This window comes from Gymnoscopelus braueri, assembly GCF_963280865.1.
Source record: "Gymnoscopelus braueri genome assembly, chromosome: 3".
Classification (NCBI taxonomy): Eukaryota; Metazoa; Chordata; class Actinopteri; order Myctophiformes; family Myctophidae; genus Gymnoscopelus; species Gymnoscopelus braueri.
The window spans coordinates 11,862,420-11,879,276 of NC_137612.1; the positions used below are offsets into that span (position 1 = coordinate 11,862,420).

General features: G+C 40.8%; 2 protein-coding genes across 2 annotated transcripts; one reads left to right on the forward strand and one right to left on the reverse strand.

Moving 5' to 3' along the window:
* Nucleotides 1–422: 422 nt before the first annotated feature.
* On the reverse strand, nt 423–12,434 carry nckipsd (NCK interacting protein with SH3 domain). The gene is made up of 13 exons (XM_080424785.1): nt 12,102–12,434; nt 8,614–8,726; nt 8,294–8,504; nt 7,932–8,007; nt 7,101–7,645; nt 5,565–5,735; nt 4,977–5,063; nt 4,403–4,541; nt 3,855–3,935; nt 2,986–3,114; nt 2,778–2,867; nt 2,444–2,616; nt 423–2,306 (listed from the first exon to the last, which is right to left on the reverse strand). Exons 1-13 carry the CDS (start codon nt 12,270–12,272, stop codon nt 2,082–2,084), a joined length of 2,211 nt encoding a protein of 736 aa, XP_080280911.1. The 5' UTR covers nt 12,273–12,434; the 3' UTR covers nt 423–2,081.
* Nucleotides 12,435–12,673: 239 nt separating this feature from the next.
* On the forward strand, nt 12,674–16,096 carry ndufaf3 (NADH:ubiquinone oxidoreductase complex assembly factor). The gene is made up of 5 exons (XM_080424823.1): nt 12,674–12,905; nt 14,119–14,314; nt 15,028–15,094; nt 15,199–15,299; nt 15,537–16,096. The coding sequence occupies exons 1-5, from the start codon at nt 12,841–12,843 to the stop codon at nt 15,639–15,641; spliced, it is 534 nt and encodes a 177-aa protein (XP_080280949.1). The 5' UTR covers nt 12,674–12,840; the 3' UTR covers nt 15,642–16,096.
* Nucleotides 16,097–16,857: the final 761 nt, after the last annotated feature.

Below are 16,857 nucleotides of genomic sequence, written 5' to 3' on the forward strand. Positions count from 1 at the left end.
ATATTTTTAAAACAGAAGATCTACAAGCTCACAATGCGCCGCATCACGAGGCATCACGAGGCTATTTTTAAATGGCCAAAATGTATATAGGGATCAAGTGGTTAATGTATATTTTGTAATAATAATCAAAATCTATAAAGTAACTAGTAACTAAAGTTTTCAAATAATTGTTGTGGAGTAAAAGTATAATATTTGCCTCTGATGTAGAAGTTAAAGCACTGAAAATTGGAAATACTCCAGTAAAGTAAAAAATACCTCAAAATTGTACTTAAGTACAGTACTTGAGTATATGTACTTCGTTATTTTACACCACTGAGTGGCAGGAGTGAGTGCCTACAGTACATAATAATAAACAGAATTCAATGAATAATTTGTCATATTTAGTAAATATTCACTATCATACATGACATTCACACAGCTCTTTGTTATTTTGTATTTATTTTGTAAACATTAGGAAAATACAGTTTGATACTATTATCCTCTCTACCAACATCTGTTCCAACCATTTAAATTGGGAAAAAATATAGTTTTATTGTGACAGCGGGAAAAGACAAGTTTATGAACAATGATATGATAACCAAGAGAAGATGACACCCAAATCTTTCACAATGTGTAAGAACAAACACTGTAGGTATGCATGTACATGCTCTCAACATGTAGGAAGATTCACATTAAGCATACACGGTACACGCTCTCTTTAACATTAAGACAGACTAGGACACTATGCTCGTACATGATGAGTGAATCAGGGAAGTGAGAAAGACAAAGTTGGCAACATTTTAGAACGCGTTTAAAAGTAAGCTTCCAGAAGAATCCATGAGAGGACACAGTAACTATAAAAAAATACCATACCGTAAGAATGCATGAGATAATGGAACAAATAAGGATATGTACATTTGTGCATTTTGCTGTTAAAGTATTAGACCTTGATATAAGACTAAAGGCATGCCCCCCGATGTGTGTCTACTTCAGTCTCAGTCTCAACTGGACCTAAATGGAGCCAATTAATTAATTTAGAGAGTACCGAGTTGGCAGATTTATTGGCACCGCAGCAATATTCTGTCTATTGAGCCCCTAACATGTAATTCATGTAAAAACTGTTAATCTTGCCTAACATTTTTAGACATCTAGAGTAGACCAAAATATAGTCCATGGATTGAGGTAAATAATATTATTAACACAAGTCTCTCTGATATAAATAACAACAGTGGAATACCTTTCCCTTTCAACAAGCCACTGCTCATAAGTAGTCAGCCAAAATGTAATGCATTAAAGAAAGCTTAGGCCTATTCTTTATTATAAAGCCTTACTGCAGCAGTTAGTTTCAACATTAATGCAGTATATATGTGGATAGAAGAACACAGGAAAAACAATATATGTAAACAGTAAGTGGCTTTTGACAATTTAGTTACTGATTCTTTTCCATGCACAGTAATCTGTTTGCATTCTATTTTTGAAGTGAAAAGTACAATACAGACTAAATAAGAGACTGGGCCATTTCAGTAAAGTAGACTTATCATGTAGCAGCATTGCCAATTCAAAGCATAGCAATTGTAACCACTAAATCAAGCTGTATTATTAGGTAACCAAGTTGGGTAACTATCTTGTATTTGACAGGCCATGCCAGTTTGTGAGATGAGAGAGCTGAGATGAACACCATGACAGGTTAAGAATATAGCATTCTATGAAATGGACAGTGCTCTCAGTAATCCACAGTAGTTTGGTCCCTCAGGGGTGCACAATACATCATGGACTTCCACTATGCTTAACTTCTGTATGGCTGAACATCAATGTTTCTCTTCTTGCATTCACATGTTTTTTCCTTTCTTCAAATGCATTGAAGGAGAAAAGTTGACCGTACTTTTGAAGAGAAAAAAAACTGCATGCAAGCAAAAGAAGTGAATGCCTGTTTTATCCCAGGACTATGTATGAATGGAATCCTGAAAGACAAGTCAAGTCAGATTCCTTCTTCTAGTACAAGTTGGCACTGGCAGAGAGTTCAACCTCATATTCAAGCTCATCAGTGCTATCCCACGCCATAAGGGACCATTCTAGAGTGTGAGAGCATGATGCCGTTATGGTTAGTCCCTGTTCTCACAGATCTGGGGGAATTCCTTGTATATCTCCTGCACTATTAGCTTATCCATCTGTTTCACTGTGGCGCTTCCACTGTCCTCTCCCGGATCCTCTTCTTCCCTTAAAATCCTCTGCAGCGCTGACTGCAGATCGTTGAGGCGATGCCGGTGCTCCAGGTAGTCTGTTGAGCGCATGATGGAGTGCATGAGGGAGAGATATTCCATCCTCAACTGCACATAAGAGAGAACATGGGAAAATGAGACCATTTGCTGAACGGCATTAAAGAATATATATTTCTGGTAGTAAATGAGGCTTTTATCAGTCACACAGGAACTGGAACAGGAACAAGGTGTCTGCAATATTTCACCTTGTCTCCGGGTGAGAGGTCAGATATCTGTCGAACAGCAATGTCGATCATCACCATCATATCGGTGCGGTAGAAGATGTCTGAGGAGTCTTTGCTAGAAAAAACATCCTGCAGGAACTTAAGTACTGAGTGTGGGGCAGGTGGGGTATGTTTGAATACACATACGGGGTCATCTAGAGAAGAGACACATAACGAGTGAGTTACAATAAAACAAAACAGGAAGAAATTAGATTACGTTTATTACTATTATTAACTTTCATATTCATGTTACTTTAAATGTAATCACACAATCACTCTCACACACACACACACACACACACACACACACTCTTACCGCCCCTGTTTAGAAGCAGCACGACTTTCTCTGTCAGGACCTTCATATTCTTCTTAATAAGTCCCTGCATAATCACATTGTTGCTGGGCACTGGGTGAAAGAGACAACACACACACACACACACACACACACACACACATTAATAATTTTGTTGGTAAAGTCAGTGTTGCAAGAAAACTGAACAGACTTAAACAAAGTGTCACTTCACCTGTGTGGTGGAGGTTGAAGGCCAGGAGAAGGTTTAGGAACAGGTCAGGAAGCTGTTCTGTGGGGTCTGATGGAAGCCCCTCTTCCACCACATTCAGAAGGTACTGAACAAACTCTGCATTCAAATGCTCTGAGAACAGAGAGAGTCACAGAGGCAATGTAAACACAAATGTATGTGGTGCTCCAGAGCAAGACACTTAACCCCTAACTGCTCCCAGGATGCCTTATTAATGGCAGCCTGTCACTGCTCCTAATAGATAGGGACAAATTCCACGTATGTGCAAATGTAATGTGGCATATACCCCAACAACAACAACAAAAGGGCACACAATTATATTAATATGTGTCAGCCTTTTAAGAAATACTTGCTTGCTTGCATGATTATATGGGTAGTAGCCTACTTACTGCAATATTGTCTATTAACGACAAGTTTGCATGTCTGAATAATGCAAAAACAGAAATATACCGTATATATATATACACAAGTAAGACGCGCGAACGCTGGAAGCGAACGCAGCTCGAAAATATTGTGTATTTACGTGTGTGTGTGTGTGTGTGTGTGTGTGTGTGTGTGTGTGTGTGTGTGTGTGTGTGTGTGTGTGTGTGTGTGTGTGTGTGTGTGTGTGTGTGTGTGTGTTTTGACTGTAGCTGCACTTTGGCGCACTCTGTCGGCCGCACCCAGGCAGTGCACTGCACACAGACAGACGGACACACACACAAGCCGAGCAGAGTTTCATAGTAGGCTCCACTTGGGCGGCCTTCCACGTTCGCAATTATATGATGTGATGATGATCTATAACTTTCATTTATGTGGCTGCAGTCTACAATGTAGTGGTTCTTTCCCAAGCGTATCACGAATAATGTCCATACCATAGTGATGATATGGCACCTGTTCCCCCATTGAGAAGATCATGGTAAGTACCAAGGCTGTGTAACACATCTTCTGGTGGTCTGGGAAAGGGAAAAGACACGAAAATAAAGCACAGTAAAGTGTGAATTGCACATGAAAAAATAAGTTGTATTAATTTACAACAGCATGCGTCAACATGCGTTGAGTTTGTAGATGGGCTGTTTTAGTGCGGTCAGAAAAACAACAAACGCACATCCTCCGTTCCTTGGTGCTGAGCTAAACTATAAGAACAGTAACATAAGAACAAAGCGGGGCTCACAACTCACTTTTTTAACCGACCCTTTTTCGACCCAGACCGGAAGGGTCGAAACGTCCTATACTATTTGCTGTCTGTTAAAAATAAATAACCTTCGGAGCATTAAAAAAAGTGAGTTGCGAGCCCGGCTCTATTTTAGTGCGGGACACCATTATACATAACGATAGAGGATAAATTAGGCATAACATTCATTCAAATGTATTCATATTGAGAAGAGCTGTGCAGAGGGTAAAAAGTAGCAATTGTTATTACCCTGGTTCTGAGTTTGCAGATCTCGGGCCAGCTCCATGGGCAGAATGGAGTTGAGGAGGGTGGAGATGAGGGCAGCGTCCAGACTACATATTGCTCCGAACACCTTGAGCAACAGCAACCGCAATGACACACGATTCTCCTGCAGAGACACACAGCAGCAATGACTTTCTACCAAGTGACCAGTGACACACTTATTTAACCAGGGAATGGGGGAATTTACTGGTCCCAGAGGGAGGGGAAATTACTTTTCTCCTTCCACCCAGCCAATGGCTGCTAAGATGGTTCAGATGCTGTTAGGGGTTAGTTGGTGTCTTGCTCAGGGACACTTTAAAGTAGGGTTGAACTGACGACCTTCCGGTTCCCAGACTGCCACTCTCTCTAACTCACTCATCATTCATGAAATTACATTTGCTTAATCGAATATTGGTTTGGTGATGATGTATCATCTAAATATTAGTAACTTGTTTTGAGTATTTTCATCCTTATTTTAGGACCATTTTATGGTCTAAATGAATTGCATACAGTAATCATACAATTCCAAAAATAAATGATAGATGCAGCAATAATGTCCTACCATCTGATAATATGACACTAGGGACAGGACCGGCTCAGAGTGGTTGTCCTTGCACATCCTCTTACACACCACCGGATCTGCATCAGTCTGGGGACAAACACGCAGCGACAATGACATTCATTAATTAATGGTGAAGCTTTGTATTTCACACTCTCTGGTCTTCATGGAAAATCAGTGGTGGAAGAAGTACTCAGATATTTTACTCAAGTAAAAGTAGCAATACCACAATATAAAAATACTTTGTTACAGGTAAGGCCTGTGTTCAAAATGTTATGCGAGTAAAAGTACAAAAGTATTGGCATCAAAATATACTTAAAGTACCAAAAGTAAAAGTACTAAAATGTTTGAAAATAGCAGATCCACAAGCTCAAAACGCGTCGCATCGCGTTGTGTGCTTGTAGATCGGCTCTTTTCAAATAGCCTAGGTATAAAATAGAGCTAAAGTGGTTAATGTATGTTTTATAATGTAATAATTTATATCTGCAAAGTAACTTAAGTACAGTACTTGAGTAAATGTATGTACTTAGTTACTTTACACCACTGTGGAAAATTATAGGTGAATGTCACAATATTAATGCCTTATATTACCAGTATCTTCAACAGTTCCTCTAAGTAACAACCGATCAGTTGATGATCTTCATGGAGAGCCCAGCTACGCTGTTGGGAATCATCACAGTGGCGAGCCAGGTCCGTGAAGATAACCTCCAGACGTTGTTCATCGTGACAGACCTGACCCTGTGGCAACGCGGAGCTCAGATTCTGCAGAGACACTTTACCATTAGTACACAGTCACACATCGCTGTTATCACTGACAAAGCAGTCAACTCCTGGCCGTTTGAAGAAGCATAATCTATTTATGAAATCACAAAACCTGTGTCTGTCTGTCTGTCTGTCTGTCTGTCTGTCTATCTTTCTATGTGCATGCGTGTCTGTCCCGGGGCATAACTCAGGCACCGTTCGACCGATTGACTTCAAACTTGGCGTGTGTGTCGGCGATGACCTGAGGGTTGTACCAACGGTTTCCCTAGAACCAAAAATCTGTCTGTCTGCAGGTCTGTGGAGGACGCACCGAATCTCTGTGCGTTTGGGGAGGTGTAGGCGTAGGTTTTCTAATTGGCCAACCCGACCCATAGGCTTCGCACAGATAGGAGTGGTTTGCACATTTGTGCCCCTGAGCCATTGTAAGTGGTGGCGTGCACATTAGAACTCCAAATATGTCTCCAAATGTAGTTGGTCGCATGTTGGGGGTACCGCACTAGGTACTCCGACAACGGGTACAACAGGTACTCTGAATATCAAGTACAACGGCCGGGTATTGCATAAACAGTTGGGGGCGTGCATTCCCAACTTGCATCACTCCGGACAAAGTTCCCGACTTGCGTGGTCCCCAAGTAGGGCCGTGCCCGAGTGGCACCGGTCTAGTAAAATGAATGCAGGAAAATGTAAAAATGTAGTCCATTACTGGGCAAAACAGTTGATGTATGGAGTCAAACATGTTTTAACTGCATAATATGCAGTTGGTATTAGACTCCACTGGGAATTACAAAATGTGTATATATGGATGTAGTGCTGGCCAACATATGACGTTCTGCAATCTGATACATTTGAATAAACAATATGATAAATGCAATACGATATCAAAAATGCTCTTATTGTCTCTGGTCACGGTAGTGGTGCACACTTCTGCTTGTATGGGTCCTGGTTGTATGGAAGAATAATGCAGTGAGACAACAGATAAAGATATACTATTTATATATATATATCATGGGGAAGCATTGTTGATTTCGGCAATTATGGGAGTGTAGATAAAGCATGAATAGATATACTGAATATTGAAATTTGGTCAACTAAAAGTATCCTACCACTTTTAACCACTTTCAACCCAGAGTCCCTATATTGGACATGTCATTATGTAGATCAGCTAATTTTGTTAATTGTCGTACAACTAAGTATTTAGGACTTAATTAGTTTTGTCATTCACCGCACATGGTTGTTTCATCTTGAATTTGGGCAATTTTTCAATCAAAAAACCTTCTCACTAGTCCAAGATCCTCAACGTCAACCATGTTTTAGGTTAGCAAGGTTCTGCTGTAGTGAATCCACCAAGTTGATCGCCAATCTCACCTTGCTCTCTACCAACGAGAGAAGGACTTTCTCCAGGGCAGAGGAAGATTGAGGTAAGGTGATCTGCAGATGGCCCACAACCACGCCGACGGCGACCCGCGATAACTCATAACTCAGGCCAGTGTTCTTCCGTACCAACTCGATCAGTTCAGCCCCAGTTGTCATGGGAACCGGCTCAGGGGTAGTGGGGCTGCCAGGAGGGCTTTCAGCAACAGAAGGAGGGGCAATCGGCCAATCGGTCTCAGGCTGGTCCTTGGTGGGCAGGGGAGGGGCAGTTGGCTCAGGGGGCTGCGGCGCAGGGCTCTTCCTGGACAGAGCTGGTTGGGGAGAGGAGGAATCAGAGGGCAGCTCATCTGGGGCAGGTGGGTTTGGCTTGACGCGGCTTGGCACAGGAGGGGGAGGGGTGCTGGCAACACTCGGGAGGCTTACATCAGTAGAGACCAGTGAATGGGAGGAGTGACCAGATTCTATGGAGGCGGTGCTGATTGAGAGGGAGGGGCCGGGGGACGGAGGGAGAGAAGAAGCCCTGGAGGGGACTTCTGGTTCTGCACAGGGGATCAGAAAGGAGACATAGAACAGGGCTCCTGTTACAGTCACCTAACTAGAAGGAAGTGACCCAACTAAGAATAGAGTACGGGTGTTAGACGTATGTCAGTAGCCAGTAGTATGAGCAAAAGAAATAGCTGTAAACAGACTGTGGTGTGGTGCATTACATCATAACATATAGAATATGCACTTGCAATAGATGCTGTGATTGATCAATCAAGAAATGGACAGGGTATATCAATCAATGAGAACGTGGGATCATAAAGATGCTCTCTGAGCTCTGACCTGGGCGTCGGCTGCCTCTCTGTTTTTCGGGGGGTGGGGGGGTGATGGGGGCAGCACGTCGGGGCTGAGGAGGCACCTGCATGAGAGGAAAAACAGGAGCAATTCATGCGGAAATGCATTCAACTCAGATTAAATTGTAAATTGGCCACTTAAGCCCTATACTTTGTCATATGACGAGTATAACTAAACAGATTATAAAAAAGGAGTATAAACAATCTAAATAACAAGTAACTAAAATAGCTGGTCTGCAAGAATAGTTTTTCGGTTTGGCTATAATGACACGCCCAAAATAGGGACACCAGGTTTAAAGTGGTTGAATGAGCTGCAAAAGGCTTCAGTGTGTTGCTGTGCAAGCATTTTACCTGGTAAAAACCCTGTTCTCCTTGCATATTGTCCAGACTGCCTGACAGTGGCACACTGCCCTGTCGTCCATAGTCTCGGTTAAGGCCATTGGGTGGTGGAGGGGTATGACTGAGCGTTATTTCACTGGTAGACGTGGGGAAGCCCTGCTTTTGACCAGAGGTTACCGGGTTTCGTCGTGCCAACGTCTCCTTTCTGTGATGGATCAACTTTCTGTAACAAAAGTCATAGGGGAAATAATTGTTGGTATATCAATATGCAGTATTATCTGTCTCCAGTCCACAGTAACTGTATTTAGTTCGTTGTGTCTATTTGCACTCACTGTAAGACATCTCGTTGCTCCAAGTTGTATTTGCCTCCATTTTTCATTGCAACATTATGGATGCCTTCGATAGCCCTATCAATGGATTGCAACACCTCATCCTGCTCTGGACCCTAGAAAAGAGCACATTCATGAAGATCAGTGGTGGAAAATAACTTAGTATATTTACTCAAGTACTGTACTTAACACATTGCATGCCAGTCGCGTAGATCTACGCGAACCTATTTAAAGCCGCAGCGTGCCAGTCGCGTAGATCTACGCGAACCGCTGATTCCCATGTTAAGTGCCCCAGGTGCACTTTCCGATTTTTTTTGATCCATTTCCGTTTCCGGTTTCCGGTCGGAAACGGAATTATTCGGGTTCCGGTTTTTTCGATCGTATCCGCTTCCTGTCTGGGATCCTGTTTAAAACTCGATTTTCTCTGGTTGTTGTTTTTCTCCTCGCTGATCACTGTTTACCGTGTATCGGCTGTAGCTTCAAGATGGCGGCACGGATTTGGAAACTGTTTTCGCTCGCCGTTTCTCACGGATCCGCTGTGTGTTTAGAACCAAATGAACGCGCACTTTTAACTTATTTAGCGAGGTCTGTGGCGACATGAAAAAAACTAAAAAACAACAATAAAACGCTGGCACTGGTGAGTACATTATGAGATTAAACTCTGGCATGGAATGTGTTAAAGGGGAAGACCACTCATTTTCAACATTGAACTATGTCTTTAATACACCTTAGAGTTGTTGTGCGGAAATAAGAAAAAAGTCCCCCCCTCTTCTGTGTTGCCTAGAAAAGGATAATTGATTGAGGTCAGTGTGATCAGTGACATACGCAGGGTGTACCTTTGGCTTCGCCCCCTCAGCCAAAAGTACACCCTGCGTATGTCACTGATCACATGACCTCAATCAATTATCCAGTTCTAGGCAACATAGAACTGGATTTTTCTTATTACCACACAACAGCTCTAAGGTGTATTAAAGACATAGTTCAATGTTGAAAATGAGTGGTCTTCCCCTTTAAGCACCATTTTGATGTAGTAGTATTTCCAATTTTCAATACTTTTACCCCACTACATCTCAGAGGAATATTGTACTTTTACTCCACTATAATTATATAAAAACTTCAGTTACTAGCTACTTTTTACTAGATTTCGATTATTATTACAAAACACACTAACCACTTCAGCCCTATACATTTTCCGGGCATTTGAAAATAGCAGATCTACAAGCTCACAATGCAACGCATTTTGAGCTTGTAGATTGGTTATTTTCAAAAAGAAAATTATACATTTTGAACTTGAACTTTTAGTACTTTTAGTTTTGGTACTTTAAGTATACCTAAATCTTGAGTATGGGACTTCTACTTGTAACAAAGTATATCTACATTTCAGTATTGATACTTTTACTTAAGTAAAACATACAAGTACTTCTTCCATCACTGATGAAGAAGATACAAAATAGGGTAAAGAGAGTATGTTCTTGTTCCCTGGTGAGCCCGAGGGCAAATTGCTTTTACAGCTTCACCCAGCTGATGGCTGCTCAGATGTCTCCGATGAGCTGTTGTTGGGGGTTAAGTGTCTTGCTCAGGGACACTTTGACATTATAGATGGGTGAGCTGAGCATCAAACTGGTGACCTTCTGATTCCATTTCCTAACCGGCCTCTCTACACACTTATCTTACTGCCGAGTGGGTAGAGAGGGAGTGAAATATTCATTAATGTGGCAGCATGCATAATTATGAGATTGGAGCCCAAAGGGAACAAATGTGTGGCCCAGAAGGCATATGGGACCGCGGCTGTTAAGAACTAGGGCAGTTATCTAACATAACGGCTTTTAAGCAATGTAACACACACAGCTCAGCATCATAAGTCTGCCAAAAAGGACATAAATGACACTAGACAACCTGCATACTGAACAACAGCAAAGTGCATCCCAGTCAAATTAGTATGCAGTTGCGAAGTCTATTACGTAATAAATTACAATGCATGTTCTGACAGGTTTACAGTCCATGTGTTGACGTTTATTAAACCCCTAAAGGACTAGACCACTTTGGTAGAGGTTTGCCAAGATGTAACTGTAAAAATAATTGCTCCACTGACTAGAAAATTATAACTTCAAATATGCTCCTCATTGACATCCATTGTACGGTGAAGAGTCTCAGGAGCAGCTCTTTTAGCCTGTAAACGAACGCAAACAAAACTGATTCTGACAATATAGAGATCATCATCACCAAACCCAGTACTGTTTTTTTTAATACAAATGTCAACTTTCTATTGATTTTGCTATTTTTATTAGGAAGAACACCTGGACAGGATCCGTGGATCTGGATCCGGATCTTCAAATAGTATAATCAAAAGAAAAAAAGAAAGAAAAACAGTACTAGGTTTTCTGATGTTCTATACTGTCAGAACCAGGTTTGTTTGTGATTGTTTACAGGCTGGAAAAGAGCCTGCAGACTCAATTTCTAGTCAATGGAGAAATTTGTTTTGATTTCTTTCTTGCCCACCTTTGGAGTTACATCATGGCAAGGTAACTACACAACCCAAACCTCTACCAAAGTGGTCTAGCCCTTTAAGTCTACACTCTATAGGGTGTGGAACACAGCACTATCCCGTCAGACAATAACAATGCTTGGCAGAGATTAAGTATTTGATTGATTGAATACTTTATTAACAGTTTGCAGATTGTACAGAGGTACGGGTTACGATGATTGTTAATAGTATAAACACAAAAAAATCCTAGGGGCTTCTTTCCATTGTGGTCCTGTGTATTCAATCAATTCATTAAAAAATTGAGTGTATTGAATGAAGAAATATTCTTATAGTGTAATCTGATTTGAAACAATGATGTTTTTTCCTGCAAGGGTGCCATAACTTAAGAATGATGAAACTCGTGTTATTGTCAATATCCTGTAGCCTAGGTTTCTTTCATGGGACCTGTCCTGTCCTGTCCTGTCCTGTCCTGTCACTCCTCCTGCTGAGGGTTGCAGTCAGAACAGCGCGTGACAGGATGGAAAGTACGCACCTCCACACCTTTGTCGCAGCGTGCGTCTGCAGTGACATAATATTATTAATATGTACCTTGCTTTGGTATTCGGGCAGTCCCCGAAATGTATCAAAATCACTACAACAAATTATTGGTTCTATAGCCCAAAAAAAGAAGAAGAAGAAGAAGAAAAGATTTCATGCAATAAACATCACTGGCTGGCAAATGTTCCTCTGCGCTGGCCTTCTGACTTACAGCATGCGCCTCTATCGTCCCTCTTCCCAGTACCCACACACACGCACACACCAGTGTTGTGAGCCTGTAGATCGGCTATTTTCAAATAGCCGACGCATATAGGTTTAAAGTGCTCAGACATCATGTGGCCTAGTTGCTTCTTCTGGGCTTGTTTTCCTAGACCCCCGGTTGCTTATTTCTCTCACAAAATATGGCAACACTGGATTGGACCCCAGTTGAAATGATCGTTTCATTCAAGTTTAAGTAATAAGTCCCTACCTGGATGATTTCGATATAAGAGGACGGGATGTAGCCGGTCTCGCCCGAGCTGCAGCGAGAGCCCAGCCACCAGTGTTTGTTGCTCCTCTCCAGGATCAGAAAGCTCTCTCCGGCAGCGAAGTGGAGCGAGTTGGCCTCCGTGGATCGGAAGGAATACAGAGACCGATACATGCTTAGTTAGTTCCACTTGAATCCACTATAACAGTGTCACCGAATACCTCTAGATCTACTATGAACGGACGCCACCCCCTTCTATGGTGATTTGTAGAGGCAGAGATAATTCTAACAAGTCTCTTCAAGACATCATGGCCTGATCAGATCTCTCTCTCTCTCTGTCTCCTATTTACAACACACATCTATCTAAACTTGCAATGTTGCCCAGTAAACAGCAGGGGGCGCTTGTGGGCATCTCTGGACACGCCCCCTAGGCTAACTTAATCAATGGCAGATAATTGTTTAATCTGCGAAGTCACGCTGTATGAACATGTGATTCTTTTTTCTTTCTTTTTTTGCCGTGTCAAAGTCACGTGTGAACATAGGCATATTTTTTTTAAGAGGATGTACTTGTTAAGGCCTCCAATAAATACATAAATAAAAATATATATTATTTTGTAAATCACTCGATTTCACCCCAAGGATTGATTTCACCTTGCAGTACGCTACCGGAAACTGTACCCGGTGTTACAAAGAATTCTGTCCCCCCACTGTCTTTCACAACACAGACTTCATCAACAACAAAATGCTGTGTGCCAGAATCCTGCAGAGATCATCCCAGAGTTTGAACCTCTCCCCTGTTTTCTCAAGGTATGGGAATTATTTGAAACGTGTATAATAATGTCGGGAATACATTGTTTAACGATCTCTTGACTAAAATCTACATAATGGGAGCAAGGCAAGCTGCGACGCAGGCAAGCTACCCTGGCAGATCAGAACTTGTGCTCTTGGCTGCCTCTTGGCAGAAATAAGCCCAAGGTCTTGGCTTGTCTACCATGACAGTTTGTATTTAGGGAACATTTTGCCTTTAGACTACTCCATATGCCATCTGTTCTCTCATGGGGTTTGCTTTTTATCATTGATGTTGAACAAATGAAGTTTGTAAAGAAGAATGGATAATTTTAGGGCTACAACTATCCTTTTTTTTCTTCGATTAATTGAATAATAGCCTTCACATTTAATTTAATTTAATAAACAAAAACAAAATATATATATATATATATATATATATATAATATATATCAACGAATCAGTGTGAAAAAAATCGAATTGACTAAATTGATAGACTGCTTAACCACTTAAAGGGGCACTTCGCCTATTTTCAGCCTTATCATTGGTCCTGACTCATGCACATCATAACATGGTACCATTTCTGTCTACTTGCTGTGCATCTCAGAGGTGGGCTGTAGACAGTTCAGAAACCTTACTCTAATGACATCATCGGTTTCCTCCAGTGACATCATTGGTGGTAAATTCATACAAGATTTAAACCTTTATTTTCAGGAAGAGAAAGGCTATACAATAGTTTCCAATTGCTTGGAATCCCCATCAATGATGTCATTAGAGTAATGTCCACAGCCCACCTCTGAGACCCAGGGTGAGATAGACAGAAATAGCGGCATCTTAGTAAGGACCAGTTATTTGAAAATAAGGTTGAAAAGTGCTCCTTTAAGCCCTATTTTATAGTGTTGTACAACGAAACAGCGAATACAAGTTCACAACCTCCTAATTTTGAAAATAGATTTGTATTCAAATAGATAATTGTTTATAATCTATTAAATAGATATGTTCCATTAACTGTTGCATCTCTAATCAAGTTTACACACTAAATATTGCAACATAGAATTATTCTAGACAAAAGTGACCAAAGATTGCAAGTTATTTATATTGCGTACACTAAATGGAATATACTACAGACGCTATATATATATACTCACTGAATAATGTTTGAGGTTTCAAACCAATATAATGTTATTGATTGTGTGTGATTAAGCTTGTGTTGTGTCTGTAATTCTTGTTCCAGTCTCATTCTGTCTCGGGGTCACAGACTTGGTCCTGAAGATGATGAGATGTACCAGCGCACCACTGTGTCTGTCATGCAGAAGGAGCCGGGCGGTGGGGTCATGATCCACAGCTACAGTCCCAGAGGATTTAACATCGACGGCAACAAGGTGTTTGGGCCCTGTGCTTTACTGCCTCCAGCCATCCTACAGTGGAATGTAAGGATGAGTTTCATTGAGATGACGCTTCGATCTCTTTATTCATTTGTTTTACTTTCTGCAATGCTGTTCACGAACATGATCATTTTGTCATTTCACTCATTGCTTTGTGTGTGACTTAATTGGCTTAGCAGGTAACCGGAAGAGTGGGCACCTGAGAACTCTGGGAACAATAAAAAAAAAAACTGTATTTTACATTTTATTTTATATTTACATTTATTTTATAAATGGGGGGCCAAATACATATAATATATTGTTTAATAACATTTAAGGTCTAATATTTCTACAATTGTTAGAAATTGCTACAAAACCTGGGGATAGCCATTCATTTTGGGCATAAACAAGAAGTTGAAGGGTAAATTCAGGTCTGATTATGATGTACTGTACCATGCATGTTCAACTGCATGTTGTACTTTACATTATTTACGACCATTTTCAAAAGCGTACATTTATTATTTATTTTTTGCATTTTGGAAAAAATAGCCAATTTAACATGGAGGTGCCCACAATGTTTAGGTGACCACTCGACCTGTATCCACTTAGCACATTGTGTGATAGCCACATTAACCCTGGCGTCCCTATTTTGGGCAAGTCATTATTGGCGAGCTTGTAGATTGTCTATTTTTGCTGTGTAACACTTTTGTAAAACAAATAATAAAACAGAGCTTGAGTGGTTCGTTTAGTTATTGCATTGAGTCTCTTTCTCTCTGCAGGTTGGCAGTCATACAGACATCACTGAAGAGAGCGTCTCACTTTTTCACATGCTAGAGCCACGAATAGGTAAAAATAGAAGAATTAAACATTATAAATGTCCCATTTTACGGTAGGTTGGCTCCAAGCATCTCTAATTTCTTTCATGCTCTTTTGTCATATTATGATTACAGAAATTCTTGTGCTGGGAACAGGATCTCGGGTTGAACGGATTGATCCCAACGTCCTAGCCATTCTGAAGAGGAAAGGCATTGCTGTGGAGGTTCAGGACACGGTAAAATAAACACACAGTCTATTATTCAATTCAATTACATTTTTGTGCCGAATCTTAAGACACTTTACGTATAGAGCAGAGACCCAACATTGCCCTGGCCTAACACAACGTCAGGCAGAGAAGTATTTTGCCTTGACCATTCGGGGGGTAGGAGAGTGCAATAAAGCAGGGATTGTCTTTCTGACTGTAATACTTATTTATTTATTCTCTAATTCTATTATTTTCCTTTTTTTTCAGGCAAATGCATGTGCAACCTTTAATTTTCTGTCCAGTGAACGAAGAGTAGTAGCCGCTGCTCTGATCCCTCCACCTATCAGCACAGCACTGGACCGAATAGAATAGGTCACCCAATCACCAAAGAGCCTCAACGTTCGTCTGTCAGTGTGCATTGGCCTTTTCTGTTGTTTATGAGCAAGGCACTTCACTTCCAAGTTCCAACAGCTACAGTACAGTGCAGCTGCTCAGTAGCCAGCAGCATATAGACTGTGGTTGTACTGTGAAGCTCCCAGGTGTGAATGTGTACAGTAAGTGAATGATTGTGAAGCATGGCGTTGCTGAAAAAGAGCATTTGTGTTCAACAAACTGTGTAAACAAGGTTAAAATAATAATAGTATTTATGGTCTGCCATGCATTAGTGTGGGGCAGTAAAATGTTTGACACCCATCATGCTTCAAGCAGTGGGTGTGTATGTATTATTTGTGGACAAACTATACATGTGTACAGATGACAGCTGTCAGTATGTTGGACACCAGTGGGTGGAGTATTGTGCTATAATAAAATTTGTGTTATTGACTAGGTATGCTGTGTGTAGTAATTGAAAATTAGTTGAAATATTGAAAGCTCTTTGTGCAATAAATGACTTATTACAGTATGTTAAATGTGCTGAGGAAAAATGCATTGCTTATTGCTGCATTTTTTATGTAAAGTACTCTATTTCGATTGGACTCTGTAAGAGTTTTCTTTTAACATCTTCATCTCCAAATATATTAAACATCATGTAAACTCGGCATGATCACCGATATATAAATCTGTAATAATCACCTCCTGAAGGTGGCTGACTGTCCTTCATATGGATAAGCCTTCCTAATCTGTTTGTCTGCTACCCCAGGCAGATGGCTTATATTGTCATTATGACATGCTCATGCAGACAAAACTAGATTTAAATGAAAATGTTGACGTATCGCATCATGATTTTCAGTTGAAAATGTGTTATTTTTGGTGTGCGACATGGTAGTATAACAAAGTACCGTATATATTGGGCTTCCACCCATCTAGCCCTCCATATTCTACCTCATAGCATGCAGTGTTGTCCTGCTCAGACATAATTTGAAATCATCACAATTCTACATACCCTCAACCCAGTCCTTTTGAGATTAGTTAGCATCCTCTGACATTGCAAAGTCACTAATAATGAAATATCTCTGATCTCTTTTCAGTCTTATGTAGTAGAAATAAAACTTTCCCTTTGGAGGACATCAAAAGCTGCCAAATGAAATCACTGTAAAGCCAATGTCAACGGTTAAATGGTCTGATAGGCAAGGAAGTAAAGTTTATTTGT